This window comes from Episyrphus balteatus, chromosome 1 (assembly GCF_945859705.1).
Source record: "Episyrphus balteatus chromosome 1, idEpiBalt1.1, whole genome shotgun sequence".
NCBI lineage: Eukaryota > Metazoa > Arthropoda > Insecta > Diptera > Syrphidae > Episyrphus > Episyrphus balteatus.
This window is the reverse complement of record NC_079134.1, coordinates 144,141,289-144,162,728: the sequence shown is the minus strand read 5'-3', so window position 1 is coordinate 144,162,728 and position 21,440 is coordinate 144,141,289. Positions and strand designations below refer to the sequence as shown.

The window sequence follows — 21,440 nt, the reverse complement described above, 5'->3', positions numbered from 1 at the left end:
ACTTAACACATTGTCATCTCCTCGAGAACAAAGATCCCCCAAGATGTCACTTATGTAACGACGGGCCACTCACGGTTCCACATCTTGCCTCCAACTGTGAACCAATAAAAAGAACCCTATCATCTCACGGCATCAACGAACCGATGTTGGAACTCCTGAAATCACCATCCATAGACAACATTAAAGTAATATATTCCATTCTTAAAGCCTTCAATATTCATAGAAATATATAACCTTGAAATTTTGTATCAATCATTTATAACTAATATGTATATTTCAAAATCAATTAAAAATCGTTTAGCCTTTGGCCCTGGTAGCTAGCGCTTTTCACATATTATTTTTGTAATTTATTTGCATTGTAATAAACTTATAATAATAATAATAATAATATATTTATGAAATTCGTATTTAAAATTTCTCTTTCTTGGAAAAAATAAAACAGGTAGGTAGTTAAGTTCTTAGGTAGAAAAATGTAAGTGTGGATTATTTTCATTTTTCCATTTCATACAATGTAGAGGAACATTTCCTGGAAGTGTTAAATATAATGCTTGTTTGTCAGGAAGTCAAAATGTAATTTGCGAGGTATTCATGGTACCTATCTATACACCACCTACCTATTCTCTATGAAAATCATTACAAAGGATTATTGAACTGAAGATGCAATTTGAATTTTTTGCTTATAATTACGCTTTCTAATATAATTTAATAGAAGAATTTGAAATATGCTCTCAGGGACTAATAACTGCCCACCCAGTTTTAATAAGCTACTAAATGACAAAAATACATAATTGACACTCCATATACAGACGTATGTTTTAGAGTCTTGAATAAGGGTCCTATTATGACTCGCGTGTCGAACGTTCGACTCAAGGAGAACGATATGGGAAACACTCTTGTCGTGGTATTCCGATTATAAAACTACTCCCCGTTATAGAGTAAAAATAAAAAAAAATGATGTGCCAAAATCATTTTTAAAACGCTAAATTCCTTATAACAGGCTGAATAACTTTGATTCGCCAAATTATTTTAGCGGTTCGTGAGTCATAATAGGGCCCTAAGAATCATAATTGTTTATTTAAATCTTACTGAAATAAAATTGATGAAGTGAAAGATTTCATTTATAAATGTAGGTATTTAAAAACTATGGCTTAGATTGAAAAAGAATTCAGTTTTGAGTAATTTTAGTCTTTTTTTTTCAAGCTTTTACTTCTACACAAGAACATACAATTTCAAGCCCTTTGTGCTAAGTTTTTTTTATGTACCTATATAAGTAGGTGCTAATTGGCCCTTAAGAGCAGCGCGATTTCTACCTATATTCAAAAGATTACAGAATTCGATACTGGTCTTTCAAAATCAATAAGTGCAATGGTGCATACTTAACAAAAAATATTTATAAATTTTTATGATTTCTTTAGATTTTTCATTTTTAACGACAAATTTAACATTGTTCCCACATTTTTCAGGAGGAATGACATAATTTTGGTACATTATTATACCCTGAAAAATCGGCCCCAAATATTTTCATAAGATCTTTGTAATATTTTTTCCCTTTTTTCTTACTACCTACTTTCCTTCCACCCAAAAGTTCTTATTTATTGGACATTTCAGATTTTTGTAATCTGCAACGAACAACGTTTAAGCCAAGTATTAGGAAAGTAATCTTTTTGCACAGCAATTTAGGCCCTATCGTGAATCTCTAGAGGAATTTTTGTTTTCCTTCGGAATGTTTTTATTTGCCTTAATTTTTAGAGAACGAAAAATCCTATACAATGACTGCTAAATTCTCCAGGACATTAATTGGCGATGCCAACAAATTCTGAGAGAAACTTTTCATGATCATTTTCGTTCCCATGTTTGAAATAACGTAAACATTGCCAGCGAAATTATTTATTCAGGATAGCCTTTCCTCAGTTTTCGGGAAGTTTTTGTTAGTCACAAGGGATTGATTTTTTTAGTCAAACAATGTTACAACACATTCCATAAGCCATATTTTTTTTTTTCAAAGAGCTTTGAACTTAAAGCAGCTCTGAAATTCGCTCTCACTATCTTAAAAATACCAGATATTAAAGTTATTTGATGATTGGGATTCACATTATACATTACATATATTTAAAGTACCCATTAAAAATTGAAAATCTATCAAATCGCATACGAATTTTAAATGGCCACTTTAAATTTAATGGAGAGTGAATAAATTGGACCTAACTAAACTAGCTTTCATTTCCTAATTTAAGAAAAAAACAAAACCTTTACTCCACTGCGATTGCCAATTTATATCAGTTGATAATTAAAGTTTTTATCATTTACAATAGTCACAAGCGGTGTGAATTCAATAAAATTAATAGGTAAATAGGTATACCCATGTTGAAGTACAAGGGAACGAAGTAGCAGACTCCTTAGCAAAAGCATGTGCAACCGCACCTCTTATGGGCCCAGAACCATATTGCGGAATTGGAGACAGCACGATCCAACAAATGATAAAGACCGATGAGGAAGCCAGACAGACAAAATCACTACTTGGGAATTACAACCAAAAAAAATTTTTAAAACCTGCATTAACCTGAGTAGAAATAACCGGAGAATAATAACAGGGATCCTTACAGGCCACTGCAAATTGAGAAAACACCTCAACAATCTTGGCCTGGCAGACAGTGCCACCTGCAGATTCGACAATTCGTTCGATCGTTTTGAAAATATTGATTTATCAAGATTTCCTAGACGATTTTATGGAAACGTTTTTGTTGAAATTTTGTTGAAATCATTTAAGTCGTTTATGAAATCAGAAATCAATAAAATGGTTTTATAATAATGTCTGTTATAACTTCTAAAAAAAAATATTTTTTTTAATCAAAATCGGGAGAGCTGTTTTTTAACATTTTAATTTTATTTCAAATGATTTGAAATTGTATGATCTTTAACACAACTTTTAACATGTCTTTAAAAGTTTTAAAACTCATCTATGTTCTTTAGTCTTCCATATGTTGTTCTTTTTTCGAAAACATTTAAACTGGTGTAGAAACCTGACAAACAGCAGCTGGAACTAAATAATTGAAGAACATTTAGAAAAAAAAACGAAAGCCTAGTCTAAAAGCGAAACGAAAATTTTCATACAAAACCAGCGCAACGAAATCGTGAACGAAAACTCTACTTTTCGTTGCACAATACGCAGCCTAGGTAACGAAATTCTTCACTGTGCTAGAATATATGGAGAGTTTTCAATCGTTTGCCAATGCCATTTATTTGTCCAGGCAATTTTTCTTGCAGCAACAGTTTTTTGACTTTGGAGACTTAAAAAAATGTTCGTTTTGCTTCAGCAGCGTACTTTATTTATTGCTTTATTAGAAAAATTTTAATTTCCAACCAATGTTTTCTTGTTTTCCGTACAAAGTACTTAAAATATTGAATACAAAAATCAGAGAATGTGCAAATACGGGACAATCACGGGACAAATTACAAAACACGGGACACTTATTCGTCCTGGGTTTCTTAAATAAAAACCCGGGACAAGCTGTAGAAATACGGGACAGTCCCAGGTAAACCGGGACGGATGGTCACCGTAACTATGGGGCAACTTTAGAATTTGTAAACAAAAATCTAAAATACCAATCAGACGAGAAAACTTTTTTTTTTTTTAGATCCAAAATTACACTGGTCAACAAAATTGAACTTTTTTTTTGCCACAAGAACCAAAATATACTTTTCTAGAGGTTTTTGACGTGCTAAACTCGAATCTGAAGTCAGAAAATTTGATTGGCTTCCGTTTTTGAGATATTACCGTTATAAAATGCTAAAAAAAAACGTCATTTTGGCTGTTTTCGAGCTTCTAATTTTATGTGGGGTAATTCATTATAAACAAATTCGTGCCGTTGATTTTAAGAATAGTTATTCTTCTTTCAAAAACTGTTTAAATTTTACAGATATCTCTTTTATTGCTTCAGATATCTTAAGTTTCAGTTAGTAAGTAAAGAGGAACTAAATTTAATCTAAAGTTTAAGTCCCTGGGCATACAATTTTTGCCACAAGAACCAAAATATTCTTTTCTAAAGGTTTTTGGTTCGCTTAACTCGCATCCGCAATCAGAAAAATTCTATTAGCTTCCTTTCTTGAAATATAACCGTTATAAAAAAAACATTTTTTTGCATTTTATAACGGTAATATTTCAAGAACGGCGGCCAATAGAATTTTTCTGATTGCGGATTCGAGTTCAGCAACCCGAAAACCTTTAGAAAAGTATATTTTGGTTCTTGTGGCAAAAAAAGTGCTGCTTCTGAGTCAAAGACCGGTACTTAAATTTTTAATATCTCGGGCAGTAAAAAAGATATAGGAAAGATTTAAACATTTTTGGGAAGATAGACACCGTTATATTTTTAGACATAGTTATATTTTTTTCAAAATGAATTACCCCACATAATAACATAACCTCGAAAACAGCCAAAATGACATTTTTCGGCATTTTCTAACGGTAATATTTCAAAAACGGAGGCCAATAAATATTTTCTGACTTTAGATTCGAGTTCAGCATATCAAAAACATATAGAAAAGTATATTTTGGTTCTTGTGGCAAAAACCTTGTTGACCAGTGTTATTGGTAGATACCTACATACGATACGACCAGAATGGAAAAATTTCTACCCCAAAAACGGCTTTTATGGTTTTTATTAAAAAAAAAAAAAAAATACATGCACTAATACCTATTGGCAAATAAATTCCTACTTTTGATACAAAAGAAATATTTTTTGATACCTGTAGGTACATACCGTTTTCTTGACGTTCGACTTTCTTGTAAACGACAAAAACGATTTCAACGAATATTATACTTTTTTCAAATTTTAATTTAATTTAAATATTTTTTCCGACTTTTTAAAAAGTTCTAATATTTTGAGCATTATGTTAAAATATGTTAAAATAAGAGCAAATACGTGCAACCGAGTTTCAGTTTATTAAGAACTTAGAGCGGTATTCAGAGTCGTCACTCAAGTAAAAATTTTACTCAAGTCAACATTTGCTCTTGCTTATGAATTAGCTTATGAATACCAACTAAGGAAATTTTGAAGTAAATACGTGAGCAAACACTCAGAAAACTCATCTCAGACTTGTGCTTGAAAAAAAATTTTACTTGAGTGACAACTCTGAATACCGCTCTTAGGGCCAATTTATTGAGCCTCCATTAAATTTTGAAATTTATCGCTTTAGTTAACGGCCTCGTTAAACTATTGTCGCCTTTAAGTATACATCATTAAAAATTCATTTAATTCACTCTTCTTTAGTTAAAGTCCTTACTTTTAATGGAAACTTTAAATTTAAAACTCTGTTAAAAATATCCTAGGGATTTTTTATTTTGTTTGAAAAATAATCTGTCAAAAGCTACAATTTTGTCAAATCAAATAGATTTGAATTGGAAGAAAAACCAAAAAACTATGACCCGTAAGTATTTTGCAGCTGAAAACGCCAGAAAATGCAAGAGATTAACGATATACCAGTGGTAACTAAAGAATGCTACAACCCACAATTGAAACCATGAGAAGAAGAAGGAGTTAAGTGAAATTTTTAATTTTTTCCATCGGTGTCAAATAACAACTTAAATTTAAGTGTTATCGGCATTCATCTCGTGTCATTGGTTTAGAAGTAAGCTTTATATCTCTTCTTCTCATGGCTTCAATTGCAATGTTATGTATGTTATGTATGTATTATGCAGCATCTCAAAAATGATTAGTTTTGAGAATATAATCTAGTAGACCTAGTATTATCTGTGCGAAGTAGACAAGAAATGCATTAATTTCTTTGAATTTTGTTGTTTTTTATGGTACAAATGCATGTGTGTATAACCTACAAAAAATTGTAGTCTTGACTTTTTTCATAATTGTGATGTTTTTTTAATAATTCTTTAGCTCATTTGACATTTTTCAAATAAAATAATAATTCAAATAAAAAAATAAATGAAATGACATTTGACACTAATGGAGAGTGAATAAATAGAAATTCTGTTTAAAACCTCCATTAGCTCTAAAAATCCCTCTTAAAAGGTCGAATTTGGTGTTTTAACTAAAACTACTTTTAAATTTAATGCTCAATTAGTTAATGATGCCAAACTTCAAAAAAATCCTTAAAAGAGACTGAATTAAACGAAATTGGTTTTTAATTTTAAAATTCCCTTTTTTAATGGCGATTTAAGTTTAATGGAGAGTCAATAAATTGGGCCTTAATCTTTTTTAGTACAAATATTTAAAAGTGTTTACATTTTAATGATAAATATAACAAAAAAAAAACTACAATAACATTTTATTTTGATTGTATTGCCAATCAATCGCAACTGGAATGATCACATCCTTGATCCCTTTTCAAAAACCCCCAAAAATACATTCCTTTTTTCGACTAAACCCAATTCATAAAAACCCCACTTACAAATTATCTAATAACTAAATTCAAAATGTATGTAAACAAAATTTGTTTATACTTACAGATTCTTCTTCTTTTTCCATTCCGCTTGGCATTTGAGGAACTGCCCGATTAATTGCCGAATATTCTGGCAAATCGGGCAATTCTTCAGCCAAAAATATTGGCATTGGTTTGGCTGGATCAAGGGCTCTCGCCCGAAACGATAGTTTCGACATCTTTTATGTGTATTTTTTCTTTTTTTTTTTAATTTAATTTTTAAATTTAAAAACTTAAATTTTATATATTCCAATTATTATTTTCAGTGTAGATTTAATTCCTTTTGCTCAGCTCCGCATAGGACGGAACTGTTCCAAACAAATTTTTCTTGAATGGAACAGTTTTGTTGTTGTTGTTGTTGTTTATTATTTTGCCGCCGATTTTTGTATGTAAACGAAGAATTGATAGTAGTAATCCTTAATCCAGGTTTTGTTGATGTTTTGGTTGTTTTTTGTTGTTGTTTTTGTTGTTGTTGTATTATCCTCGAAGGATTCTAAATTAGAAATAAAAAATTTCCAATTACAAAACCAAAAAAAAATAAACCATAAACCATCATTAATCACTTTATATTTTTAATTACAAAACAAAAAAATTCATTGATAACGATAATTATAATAATATTGATAACAATAATAAATAACAATAAAAAAAAAATGATAATGACAGGTGTTTTGCCGCAACCCGGAACGCTGCACGTTTTTCTTGTTTCGAAATGTCAAAACCTATGCAAAACATTTCTTTTAACATAAATTATGCTGAACGGAAAAGAGATCTAGTTAATATTCAATCATTTTAATTTATATCTTTTTTGATAAAAATAATCCCCGAAATAATTATTTTGAAGCGAAAAACAACAAAAAGAAAGATTAAAAAAGGGGAAATGAAAGTATATACGCCTTCAACGTCGTCGTTCGCAAGGAAACCACGGCGAATTCATAACCCGACAAGGCGACTAATTTTTTTTTTGTTCCCTGGTAGACCATGCAAAAAATTGATTTTTTTTTCTTCGACGAGAAAAAATGAAAATTCACTTCACTTTTTTTCTAATGATTTGAAAAGCTTCTATTTATAATTGCATTTAATGCAACATTTAAAGAAAACTTTAATACAAATTTAATAAACACATTATGAGGGAAAACCGGGAACACAATTTGGATGGAAATAAAAAAACATTTTTGCCGATTTTATCCCAAAAAGCCATAATGGCGGCATCGGTGGAGAATTTCCACATTGGCCGCGAAATAGACTACAAAGAGCAGAACATGAAGAAGAGAACGAATGGGACAACAATATCGAAGCACGCAAGCGACCTGTATTATATATTTGTCTCTTTTTGATATATTGATGGTAAATGTGGGTATGCGCAGTTTAAAACACACGCACTCTACTACACACACTTCAGTATGGTATTTTTGTATTTCATAAATTCTGACACTCACTTTTCCTCTGTCATACACAATTTCGAATAAATAAATATGAAACAACACAAGTTAGAGCGAGATAGCTACTGGTGTTGTATCACAGTGGAAAAATTCAACCGAACTTCGAAAGTTCCGCGCGCTGTGTTGGTCAACTCGATTTGAACCGAACCAACAACAACAACAACTATTCCAAGCAAATAGGCGAAAGCAAAAAGCGAGACGAATGAACGTAACTGAAACAACAAATGCGCAACCCAGAGGGCTCTGCATTCGATGTAGCACACACATCACCAACACGCCATATTGTATTTCACCCCACACAGCAAAAAAAAAAAAAAAATCAATGAACGACAAATTTGCTTAATGCTTTTTTTCACAGCATTTTTTTCATATAAAATCGGGCGTTTTATTGCATTTTATATATTAATATGATTAAAGACGATATTAAATTATCTATTTGCACTATTTTTATTATATTTAACGCACTGGATAAGTAGAATTTTAATCAGATTGTGCAACGACACGAGTTTTTCACAGGGACACGTTCATCACTAACCGTAATGGCGGACTATAAGATGGTTGTTCCGTTTTACCTGTGCGATAAATGTGCTCGTCGAAATCATTTTGTTGGCATAATTAATTTGGGGTGTTTTTTTTAATGTGACAATCGCTGGCACAGTTAAATTATTTAAAAAATCATTTTTTTAAATTAATTTGTGACTGTTTTGGGGCGATTTAAGAGCAAATTAATGCTGTTTTAAAATAATTAAATGTTTTTATTTGGACTTCGAAAATGAAAGCGTTCAGTTGATGTAGATGGAGGTAGAATGTACTAATTATATTTCGAAATGAACGTATACAGCATAGATTTTTTTTAAGTTTTCTATTTTTTAATGGTTGGTTTATTTTTATGGAATCAAACAAAATATTTTTTATTTTCGTTATTAGAAAAATAAAAGTGATTATATACCTATTTATATTTCATAAATAATAATAGGTATGTTTTTAATTACCACCGGGCTAAACTGGACAAAAAACCGAATCGGGGCTTAACATGAAATCTTGGCAGCACTGTGTATATTGAATGTTCCGAAAACACAAGACACAACAAAATTTAGAGTTGTCATATTTTTCGCTTTCGAATTTTTCTTGAATTTTTCATGTATGTTTTACAAAGAGATACAAAAATGTAAGCTAGAAAAACTAGTTAAATATCATTCCAAACACGTCAGTATTCACGTTTCTAACCAAATTCTAAGCAATTTATGAAAAAATTAGTTTGGTAGCACAGAATTAAAACTGTTCAAAAAGTTAAGCCCAGAGAAATCTCCAGACTTAACAACTAAACCCACGGGGCTGCGTTTTTTTTGTCCAGTTAAGCCCGGTTGAATAAAAAACATACCTAATAATTGAAAGGTCTATGATCTGCTACTGTTTTTATTGCGATTGCGATTGATTTATCGTAAGTGGAGACGAACGCAAGTAATTTTTGTAAAACTTGTATAGATTTGTTTAAATGGGAATTGGAAGCAAAAGTTGTAACGGCAGCGCATATCGTGTGTAAAATTTTTCAACTGTTTCCTAAAACAATTACAAGTTCTGATACCAGTCATATACACTTGTTAAATCGTTAAATAGTTTAAAATCCTTCCCAAACAAATGCCTTTCAGAGTGTTATGCGAGCTTATTCCCTCAAAAATAAAAAATTACGGACGACAAAATACGCAGTTGAAGATCGTCGTTGGTGGGCCTTTAAGCCTTTATGTACTCAGCTGAAGCGAAACGAACAATTTTGAAGTCTTCAAGGTCAACAGCGAACCTGTTAACGAAAAAATACCATCGGGGACTATAGCAAAGTAAAAATAATAAAAATAAAAATAAAAAAAATTAAGAAAAACATCATAAAATAAGTTTTAAATTTTTGTACGGAAAATTTCGTTCCGCTTCAGCTGCGTACACTATAGGCCTTACTCCAAAATCAACGGCAAAAAATTATTACAAAATACAAAAAAAAAAATTATAAAAGCAAATTAACACTTTAACAATTTTAATACAATAAATGCTTGTAAGAATGTTTTCATATATTTTGTTTTTTTTTTTTCACATCAAATAAGAAATAAATTACAAATTGGGAAAAAACTAGAATTTTTTTTTGTAAATTTAACTAAAAAGTCTTAACATTCATGAAAAGAATTTTTTCTGCTTAAATTAAAGTTTTGATTTTCCTAAGCATTATCTCTGTCCTCGTTAAATTATACAATTTTGTTTGAATTCAGTTTTGTTTCCGATTAAATAAATTGTTGAATAAAATAAGGCATATAAATTACCTTTCACTTTTTGTATATTGAATTATCTTTTTAAATTTATTTATTTATAGGTAGGGCATGAAAAATTATTTTTCCGAATATAAAATATTTTTAAAGTTACTTTGGCTGGCTTTTGTTTGCTAAAAAATGCTTTCTTTTATTATATTGCTATATCGTCGGTGAAACCAGAAAAGTGTGTAACTCCAAATTTTCTGAAAATTAGATTTGAATGCCATCTGTGAAACAAACCTAATATCTACCGTTCCTTAAACTCAGAATCCCCTTAAAGTTCATAGTTTTTATTTTATTAGCAAATTAGAAAATGAAAACTCATACAAATGCCTTAAAAACGATTTTGTTTTATTGCTCTCCTATAAAATTTGCTAAAATGGAGTTACACCCTTTTCTGGTTTCACCGACGATATACTGCTTGATTAAAAGCATTTTAATTAATTTTATAATTATCTAACGACAATAATTTCTTGAACGTAATTTATATGAGTGCGTTCAAAGTACCAAACAAACACAAATTACATTAAGGGCTCTCTCACATTTACTATTTTCTGGAATGCGACGGCAACCGCCTGCATGCAAGAATAGAGTTTCTGCATTGTAGAACTTATTCAACGGTTGCTTTTATGCGTCGTAGGAAAAAAAGAGATGCAAGACATTAGGTGTGTGCAAAATACAAACGCACATTAGTGAAAAAGAGATATCCATCTTGTTTCGTTTTATTTTCCAGTGATAAATGGTAATCTATTTTGGTTAAGTTGAAATAGTTGTCAAAATTTTATTTTAAAGTCAAGTGTTGTCAAAATTGATTTAAAAATCTATCCGCCATGTTAATTTTTTAGTATCTCTAGGTATGTGGGCACAAACAATTTTACTACCTGGGGTTAAATCATGGCATCATTTGGCATGTTGTCATACGAACAGCAAACGACTTCGTATTCAACTGAAAGGAATGTCATGACTTTTACTTATAGTCGCCTTTATTTTTAAAATTTGTATTAAGACGTATTTATTGCTCGTTTGGTGAAAGTTACTATGAATGTTTTTGTTTATGCATACATACCTACTATGATTGAGCTTTTTATAGCATTAATAATAGAATAATTTTAATTTAGTCTTAAAATATTGCGAAAATGTTCTTTGAATTAAACCGTAAAGGTATAACTACAACGGCCACTTTTTGCAAAAATTCAAAAAGTGAAAATTTTCAAACTCATTTTCTGATAGTTTTTCCGACCACAAAATTAAAAATAATGATGCGGAAAGCTTATTTTTTGTTCTAAAAAACAATTTCTTTAGTTTTTTTCTAAAACAAATAGCGCTAAAAACAAATAAGAAATGTTTACTTTTGTAAATTTTCCACTTTTTCACTTTTTAGGTCATTGTAGTTAAGGCTTAAAATACTAGGTATTTTTTTTAGGTCATTGTAGTTAAGGCTTAAAATACTAGGTATTTTGAAAATAAAAATTTTCAAAAAGTTCTTAAGATAATTTATCAAAATTAAAAAAATCATGAATCCGCTTTCAAAAAATTGATTAAAAAAAATTATCATTTTTTTTTTAATTTGTTAAGTTGATATATTAGGTGTGTTTTTTTGTTTATCTATAGGTATAGATTTTGTTCAAAAAAACAACATCGAGATATTTGAAATCAAAACAATTTACGTGTTAAAAACAACAAAAACTTTATCTGTATAGATTTTTGAAAAATCCAGATAATTATCCAGATTTTACTTTCTCTCGATAAAAACAGTAGTGCCAAGGTACTTTATTTGTTGTGTTCATACAGAAATATCTGAAAATATTAGCAAAAAAAAAGTGGAGAAAAAGAGGTTTGAAAAAAGCTCTCATAGAAAAAAATAATCAAAAATTTGATTGACATGGTTGTATTGAAATGTAAATATTAAGAGATATACGCAATGCACTTTTCAGATAAAAGTCTTAAATGGATCCTGATAAGATTGTTGAACAAATATATATATAAATTTACCAAAGTTTTTTTTTCGAAAAATTAGAAATAAAAATAAGTTTCCACGTTTGATTTAAAAAAAATCGAAAAAAAATTCAATATGGCTACCTTCAAACGCTTATAACACAAGAACGACGCAACTAATGTTAATGGTCATGGTCTTAAAGTGAAGCTAAGAATATACAAATGATTTTTGGTTTTTTGTAAAAAAATTATTGTTTTCTGAATCCAACATGAATGCAATGGCCATATAATTGGTTTTGGTTTTTGGTGAAAAAATATTTTTTTTTTAATCCATCATGGATGTAAAGGCCATACCACTACGGAGTTAAAAAAACATGAGCACGGCACATTTTTGACAGACAGCTGCCAAAGTGTATGTACAGTGGTGCCAAACATTTGGAAGGATTTCAAAAATCCCAATGTCGTTTTTTGCACAAAATCTATATTGATAAACAAAAAAACACACCTATTACTGCTTAACCGCTATTCAAACGCTTTTTGTTAGAATCGCCTTACTCGTTTGCGACTGACACGGCTGTTCTGATTTCCGTTCGAATTCTATTGGCTCCCGTTTTCAAATTTTAGCTATTCCGAATTCCGTATTCGAACACATTTTGCGAATTCATAGATGTTTCGAAAAACGAACAGACCTACGATCCGACAAATTTTTGACGTTTTCAATCCGGGTAGCAATTAGCTACCGGAAAACAACGTTCTCCAACAAAAGAGTCGAATGGAAATCAAAGCTACCGTTTTCAATCCGTGTGGATTTAATTTTCGTTTCCGTTTTTAAATTCGAACGAATATTAGAACAGCCATGTAAGTCAAGGAAACGGATCTATAATAGGCTCGTTAATAGCCGTTCAAAAAATATATTTTTTATTTCAAAGTTGAATTTTATGTGCGATATACTACAGCCAGTTTTTTTGGAGTGAAATCGTTTAGAGCCGTTTCCAGAAAAATAAGCTTTTCTTTTGTAGTCAAATGACAGGTCCCAAAAATAAGTTCAATTTCCCCTATAGGAAATCACCTAAGACCCTCACATACCAAGTTCGAAAAAATTGTAGGATTGTTCCGTAGCTCAAGATAGAGTACCTATGAAGACAATTTTTCAAAAAAGCTACATACAAGGTATAAAATCTGCAAATTCACCACTCATCTTTTAAAAGTAGTATGCAAAAAACATGTTATTTTCGACATTCTACAATCGAAATACATATCTTTTAAAAAATTTCTTTTATGCAAAAATATTTAATCTATGACCTTTCGAAATAACTCTCATTGCTCAAGTCATATTCGATTGATTATCCGATACTTTGGGATGATCTGGTGAAATTCACCTGTCTTCCGGTGACCTTGCCATATTCTTGCTAGGTACATTTTTTTGATTTTTATAAAAATAGGTAGTTACAAAAAAAATTTTATGAAATATGATAAATGAAAGACTTTAGATCCATTGTAAATATTAAAATATCTACTTTAGTTTTATTTAACAAAGTCATTCTAAGCCTTAATTCTTGTCCACTTTTCACTTACTGACCAAAGCCATTTAGCCAAATCATCATTTTGAGCAGCAAGTGCTACTTCTTTTGGTTCGCAATCGCTAAAATACAATCCTGATACTTTTTCCAAATCTGGATCTAATGCAGCATAAATGCTAGTTTGTGCTCCCGACTTCACTGTCTTAACAAAAGGCCATAAAAGAGGTCGGAATATCAAACTTGTAAAGAAATTATTAAAAATGCCCATATGACGAACGATTTCTGTATCTACAACTCCGGGATGTAAAGAATTCACAGTTACTCCAGTTCCTTAAAGATAAAAATACATAAGTGAGATCAAGGAATTCAATTGATGAATATGATTTACCTTCTAACTTCTTGGCCAATTCTCTGGCAAAGAGAACGTTTGCTAGTTTACTCTGGCTATATGCATCACCTTCGTCATAAGATTTTTCACTATTCAGATCTGTAACGTTGATTTCTCCACGAGTATGTGCCAAACTAGCTACAACAACAATGCGACTGGGTGCACTTTTCTGGAAAATAAAAATATTAGCTCAAGAAATAAGAAGACCTTGAGGAGACATCAGGAGCGTATACAGGATTTCTTTTCGGGGGAGTCTTGCCAAAATTTATTTTTCAAAAATAAACATTAAAATTTGTTCGTTTTGGATTTTGAATCGAAAAGCTCCAAATAGTTCTAAGAATAACCAAACAAAAACGGTATGTGATTCGTTTGGTATAGTTTAGCGCCAAGCTTTAAGTCTTGACCAATTTAGACCATCCTGTTCTAAAAATCCACTGTACTGTACAAGTATTTCGAATGAATAATTTGTTTTAAAACAACTCTTCATTGTTTTCCGCTAGCCCAGAAAATTAAAATAAAAATCTTTTTTATTCAATAACAGTGGTAACTTTTGAATTAAAATTCAAACAAACGAATCGCAAAGTTTTGTAAAAAAATTGCATTTGAAAATACAATTATTTTTAAATTTTGTTTTAAAATTGTATGAGAATTTTATTACTTTAATGAGAGGGGGATACAGTTTTCTTACAAGAAATAAGAATTCAATGCTGTTTTAATAAAACCCAACACCGACACATGTTAAGAATAATTTCTAACTCAAATCTTATAACTTTAAACGAGCTAAAATTGTATATATATATATAAATATATATAAAATTGGGATCTCGGAAACGGCTCTAACGATTTCGATAAAATTTTCAGGGTTTGTTCATCTAAGCGAGTAAAAAGTTTTAGAAGTATTTTTGGAAAAATCCGCCCACTGCCACGCCCACTTTTTTAACATATAAGTTTTTTCGGGAACAGTTCTAACGATTTCGATGAAATTTTCAGGGTTTGTTCATCTAAGCGAGTAAAAAGTTTTGGAAGTACTTTTGGGAAAATCCGCCCACTGCCACGCCCACTTTTTTAACATATAAGTTTTTTTCGGAAACGGCTCTAACGATTTCAATGAAATTTTCAGGGTTTGCTCATCTAAGCGAGTAAAAAGTTTTGGAAGTACTTTTGGCAAAATCCGCCCACTGCCACGCCCACTTTTTTAACATATACATTTTTTGGTATTAACTTTAAAGATTTTGATGATATTTTGAGGGTTTGGTTCTCTAGGGTCTAGGCGAATAAAATATTTTGGAAGTACTTTTAGAAATAAGCCTACAGCCACGCCTATTTTTCTCACTTATGTATAAGTTTTTTGGTAATAGCTTCAAAGATTTCGATACAATTTTGAGGGTTTTTCCTCTAGGCAAATACAACATTTTGGAAGTATTTTCTCTTAAATTAGTTTTTTTTGTGGAGACAGATTCAACGATTTCAATAAAATTTTGAGAGATGGTTCCTTTTTTTACGCAATGTTCTTTTTCTTTTTGTTACAATAACTCTTAGAGGATATAATATATGGAGTGCTTGTGCTGTTAGTTCCTTGAAGCTTTTATAGAGGGCTGTAGTTGCTTGAAGTTTTTCGATGAGTGCATGGATGTCATCAACAAGCGTGTTTATTTACAGCTGCGGAACCGGACTCTCATTGAAAAACGAAGGCAGCGACCCCTATCCATGCATATGGCGTTACAATGTATTAGGTATAGGAACAAGAACTCCATATATTATATCCTCTAAGCAATAACTAAACAACATTCTTTAGATCATAACTTTTTTGATCATGTATTGAAACTTTTAAGTAATTTGTTAATTTGGTATCAGACATTATTTTTGTTTTACGTTTTTTTTTTTGTTTTAATGCGGGTATTGTTAACGTTTAAGAATAAAAGAACTCACAACAAGCAACACCATTGACCTAATGTCAATCTTATAAGATATAATGTCGTTTTCTTTCACTCTATTAAGGAGTACTCTAAATTTGTACTCCTTTTTCTGGAGTGATAGAACATAATGAGAGTAAATTCCATTTTAGCTCAGATAACATTTTTCGATAATTTGTATGGGAGCTAAAATTTAGCGCGAGCAGTGTACCAGCCGACAAGGCTAAACTTGAAAAAAAAAAAAGATTAGCTTTATATACACCATCCAAAACTTTCTGACCCGTAAATTAAAATTTGAACAAAAAGGGATCTCATTGCTATAGGCATTCTCGATAATGCAGATTCCTGTAACCCTTTCATCCATTGCTGATCGTCGTATGTATATTCAAACGTAAATAAACTGGATTATAAAGTGGGAATGTGGTGTTTTGTAACCCGCAAAAAAATTGGTCATTTCAAACTCAAACCCAGTCCAAAAAATTGCTGTTTGCATTTGACTTTTTTCCCTGAAAGTTATAACATTTAAAGATACCGAGCAAAGCTCGGTCACCCAGGTACTACCTCTGTAAAAATAGTAAAGACAAACAAATATTTTTGGCATAACAGAAAATATTAAATAAAATTATTCAAGTTTCAGGATAGATATTTTGGAATTCGTCAGTTTTTAGGTATTTATCAGCGGTTTACAATATAAAAAAAAAACATTTGAGAAATGATCTTCTTTATAAAAATTTTGCCGATGACGAATGTCATCAACAAAATTGACCTCCACAAAGAAAGCTTATTGAATATACATATTTAATTTACTTCCATAATAATCAAATAAAATTCTAACTGTATATGCACAAATCTGCGTAAGTAAAAGATCCTCGAAAACTCTAAAAACTTAAAGTTTTTGTCGAAATCAATTATTACATGGAGAAATGATAGTTTGCCAGAAAATGCAATTGAAGTTTGAATTATGTATGAACATCGATGAGTTTTTGAGCATTGATCCGTTTGTTTTTATAGGAAAGAGTTGCTCTAAATATATGTTTTTGATATAAAATGAAGGAAAATTTCTTTTTAAAAGACTTGAATACAATACTTTTTCGGATTTTAAATCCATACAAAACTCTAAAACACAGCTAGTACAGGTAAAATAGTACCTACATAAAATCAACAAATAAAAAAAAAATTGTTAGACTGATGAAACTTGGCAAAAAGTTTGCTTTTGGAATAAAAAACCAAGAATCAAAATAGTTGGTTGGAAGGGTGATTTTTCGCGAACAAGAGAGAGGGGGTGAAGGTCAAAATATTGTCAAAATATAGTGAAAAAATTGTTGGTAAAATATCATCATATGGCACATGTTTTAAAGTTATTTTCGGATGCTTTATCTATTGACATAAAAGTAAAGTTAATACGATTGCTCTAAGTAAAGTTATTGCCGATTAAAAACGAGGGTGCTTGTTTTTTTTACTTCAACAGGTAAAATATAACCGAAACCTATGTAAATAACAAGAAACATTGATGAAATTCGGGAAGAAGGTTTTATACGAAGCAGGGTATAAAACCTTGTGAAAGGGTGTTTTTTTTTTTATGGGTTGAGTTATGTGTGATGATACCTCATAACAGCTGACATAAATTTTGTAAATTTTTTAAACTTGATGAAAAAGTTATATTTGTTATATTATAAGAATCTACAGAGTCAACAAAATTATCTTGAGTGAAAGGGTATTTACTTTATAAGAAATGATGAAACTCGGAATTAGTACCACAAAAACTGAGTAGAAAATTTCAAACCAATAGGTAAAAATGTTCAATTTATAACAAAAACCAAGAATCTAAGCTGTCTAGACAAATATTTTAGGTGAAAGGGTGTATTTTTTTTTTTGGGAAATAAGGAAAATCCCCTAGAATCAAAAACAATCTATTCCACTTTTTGTGAAAAATGAGTTAGAAACGCAGTTTATCTCAATTTTTCAACCTCTTTCTTTTAGTGTGGTCGAGCACTTTCAAAGTCAACTTGTTCCAGAGTTATACTTTATAGAAATATTATAGTTTGAATCAAAACGAATGTATAGTCCAGTAATTTTAGGTTTTATCTGCGGAAAAATTCCTACTGGGCTGAATTTTGGTATACAACTTAATGACGGCTTTGTTATGAAGATGTGAAAAATCGACATTGATATCGTGTCCGCGTTAAGAGTTATAGGGGTCAAAAGGTCACAAAAACTGGTTTTTCACGATTTTCAGCAAAACGGTAAGTCTTATCAAAAAATTTTCAAAGCAAGAATTGTAGACCAGATTATTATATATAAAAAGTGTCATGACACTTTTTTTCCTAAGACCCACCGTTTCTTAGGTATAACGATTCAAAAAGTTGAAGTTTAGTTGTAATCGTCATAATCATATTCCTGAAAAAAAAAACTCCTAACTAAAAAGTTCCTGAAATTTCATTATTTTTTTAGCTTGAACTTTCTTAAAAATATTCTGGTATAAGGAGAATATTTTTAAGAAAGATGGCCACCTAGGTTTCTATAGATTTATTTTATATCACAGGTGTTTAAAATTTTTCATAAAATACTTTTTTTGCATTTTGCATCAAAAAACAATTTCAAAATTTTTTTTTACGAAAATGTGCAATAGCTATGAAATTTTTAAAGTGTTTATGTACTCATCCAATTATTGTAGAAAATTATAAAAAAAAGAAATAAATAAAATTCATTCATTCGTGGTTGTAGTGAACGAAAACATAAGATGATAAAATTTAAAATACACTGAACGAAAAAAAGTCCATATTTTATGAACTGGTTGCGATAGAACTTTTTTCTATCTGTTTTTAGAACAATCATAAGTGTAGCTATAAGCCGTTTTAGGGTTGTCCATTCTCTATTGCACACCCTGTATATTTTCAGACATATTCTAAACAAAAATTCCCAGGGAAATGGTTTGGGAGAAGGGCCCCAATCGGAAAAATGGAGAAAATTTCCATTTTTTTTTTGGTTTCCCCATATTCTTAACAGTTGAGGAACGAAATTCAAGCTAAAAAAATAATGAAATTTCAGGAACTTTTCAGTTAGGAGTTTTTTTTTTCAGGAATATGATTATGACGATTACAACTAAACTTCAACTTTTTGAATCGTTATACCTAAGAAACGGTGGGTCTTAGGAAAAAAAGTGTCATGACACTTTTTATATATAATAATCTGGTCTACAATTCTTGCTTTGAAAATTTTTTGATAAGACTTACCGTTTTGCTGAAAATCGTGAAAAACCAGTTTTTGTGACCTTTTGACCCCTATAACTCTTAACGCGGACACGATATCAATGTCGATTTTTCACATCTTCATAACAAAGCCGTCATTAAGCTGTATACCAAAATTCAGCCCAGTAGGAATTTTTCCGCAGATTGGGCTTAAAAATGACTAAAATGACTGGGCTAGTATTCCACATTCTTTACATTTTTTGAGAATCAAAACAACACTATTCCTGATATAAAGCTAAATATTTCTTTTGCTAAGTTTCAAAAGAAAACTATTCCTATGCATGACTTTCAAAACACTTCTATTCCAAAATTAATTATTAAATATTTTCGGAACGCGTTGGGTGACAAAGGAAAGCACAGTCAGTATAAAATCAAAAGTACATGTTTAATTCGATTCAGACGTTGTTTTTTTAATAAAGCGGGAAAAAGTGCTTCGGAACGTTTTTTTTTAAATAACTCAATAAAAGAAAAAGTGGAATAGATTGTTTTTGATTCTAGGGGAAACATGATACAAATTACGAATAAAGTAAGTCTATACATTTTTTTCAAGTGAAAGGTTGTTTTTCCTAGGTGTAGAGAAAATGTGGGTATATTGGAAAAAGTGAGTAATACACTATTCAAATTCAGCAATTGTGTTAATTTTGAGATTAAAAACAAGAATTTAAACATTTTTTTGTACCTAGACTTTTTCGATTTTTGGTTCTTATAACAAAAGCAAACTTTTTGTCAAGTTTCATGAGTTTAACAATTTTTTTTGTAATGCCTATTTTACCTGTACAAGCTTAGTACAGGTAAAATAAGGAAGGAAGGAATCAAAATAATCCTAGTCCAGTCGTGACCTACCCCCCCCTCCTCCCTCTTGTATAAGCCGTTTGCAGACACTTACTTTGAGGATATCCAGTAGCAAGTTTGTGAGCAAGAAATGACCCATGTGATTGACTCCCAATTGCATTTCAAATCCATCTTTAGTTAAAGTACGTGGACAACGCATAACGCCGCCGTTATTAATCAGAACATCCAATTTGGTTTGTTCCTTTTTAAATCTAAAAAAAATATAGTCAAAATCAATGTGATAACACTTTGGCTAGGAACTAGAATTTACGCTTCAACAAATTGCCGAATCGACTGGAGGGAAGCCAAATCACATTCACGACAGTAAACATGTCGATTCTTTGTTTCCAGAACAATTTCTTCTCGTGCCTAAGCAACAATAAATTATAAAACTACAAATTCTAATTAAAAGTCAATAAGAAGACTAACCTCTTCACATTTTTGAATATTACGACAAGCCATATAAACATGAGCTCCTCGTTTAGCTAATTCCTTTGCAGTTTCTTTGCCAATTCCTGTATTGGAACCGGTTACAATGCAGACTTTACCTTCAGCTGATACTTTCTTTTTGAATTGACCACCTTGCATTTGATCTCTAGAAAATGAAACATGAATTTTATTTGGGAAAGGAATCAAGAGATTAAACTCACTTAACAAAACATGATACACCAACAACTGTGCCGGCTAAACTTATATAAAATACGGGTTTGTTTTTAAGAAAAGCTAATAGACCTTGCATTGTGTGATTTTAGTAAGTTAATATTGAAAATGTTACTTTATTAATATATCTTTCAGATAGTTAACACATAAATAATAAATTATTACAATAATTTAGTGAAAATAACAAATTTATTAAAGATCCAATTTTTATTTTTACTTTAAAATTTTTTAAAGAAAAGAAATGTCAAATGTCAAACATATGTTTTTGACACATTTGTCATAGGGGTAGGTTTACTTACGAGAGAACTTTTGATGGTGTTAGACAAAAATAATTTGATTTAAATTTGTTGCATACTTTTTGGAGATTTTTGTTTTCGTAAGTCAGCTATTACATGAAGCCTCAAGAGGCTTGACTCTTTTTTCTAATTTTCTTTTGATAACACTGGTCAACAAAATTGAACTTTTTTTTTGTTACAGAAACCAAGGTATACTTTTCTATAGGATTTTGGTGTGCTGAGCTCAAATCCGAAAGCGATTGGCAAAGAACATTTCGAGATTTACTATTAAAAGCAAATAAATATGAGATATACCAAACACGTTGATTTCAATTTCAGATTTCTCAAAGAAGATAAGAGATTTTTAAAAGATTTAAACGGATTAAGAAAGACAAGATTTAGATCTATTAGAAACCGTTACAAATTTATTTAAAACAAATAACCAAAAGCTAAGAAATAATCTCGAAAACTGGTAAAAAGCGGCATTTTCGATTTTCTAACG

The 21,440-nt window shown here is 30.5% G+C and overlaps 2 protein-coding genes across 7 annotated transcripts in view; both read right to left on the bottom strand.

The window, feature by feature from the left end:
• Nucleotides 1–8,646, bottom strand: part of LOC129913418 (homeobox protein 5) — a 33,495-nt gene extending 24,849 nt beyond the window's left edge. Inside the window, exons 1-2 of one of the 6 annotated variants that reach the window (XM_055992079.1) lie at nt 8,447–8,646; nt 6,459–6,925 (exon numbers count right to left, since the gene is read on the bottom strand). In XM_055992079.1, the coding sequence (XP_055848054.1) occupies nt 6,459–6,611 (153 nt within the window). In that variant the 5' untranslated portion in view covers nt 6,612–6,925; nt 8,447–8,646. The other 5 variants (XM_055992114.1, XM_055992069.1, XM_055992105.1 and 2 more) reach the window with 5 other exon arrangements.
• A 4,948-nt stretch (nt 8,647–13,594) lies between these two features.
• Nucleotides 13,595–20,898, bottom strand: LOC129906372 (retinol dehydrogenase 13-like). Its single transcript, XM_055982115.1, has 6 exons — nt 20,654–20,898; nt 20,433–20,598; nt 20,275–20,372; nt 20,059–20,215; nt 14,012–14,180; nt 13,595–13,953 (listed from the first exon to the last, which is right to left on the bottom strand). The coding sequence occupies exons 1-6, from the start codon at nt 20,740–20,742 to the stop codon at nt 13,646–13,648; spliced, it is 987 nt and encodes a 328-aa protein (XP_055838090.1). The 5' UTR covers nt 20,743–20,898; the 3' UTR covers nt 13,595–13,645.
• Nucleotides 20,899–21,440: the final 542 nt, after the last annotated feature.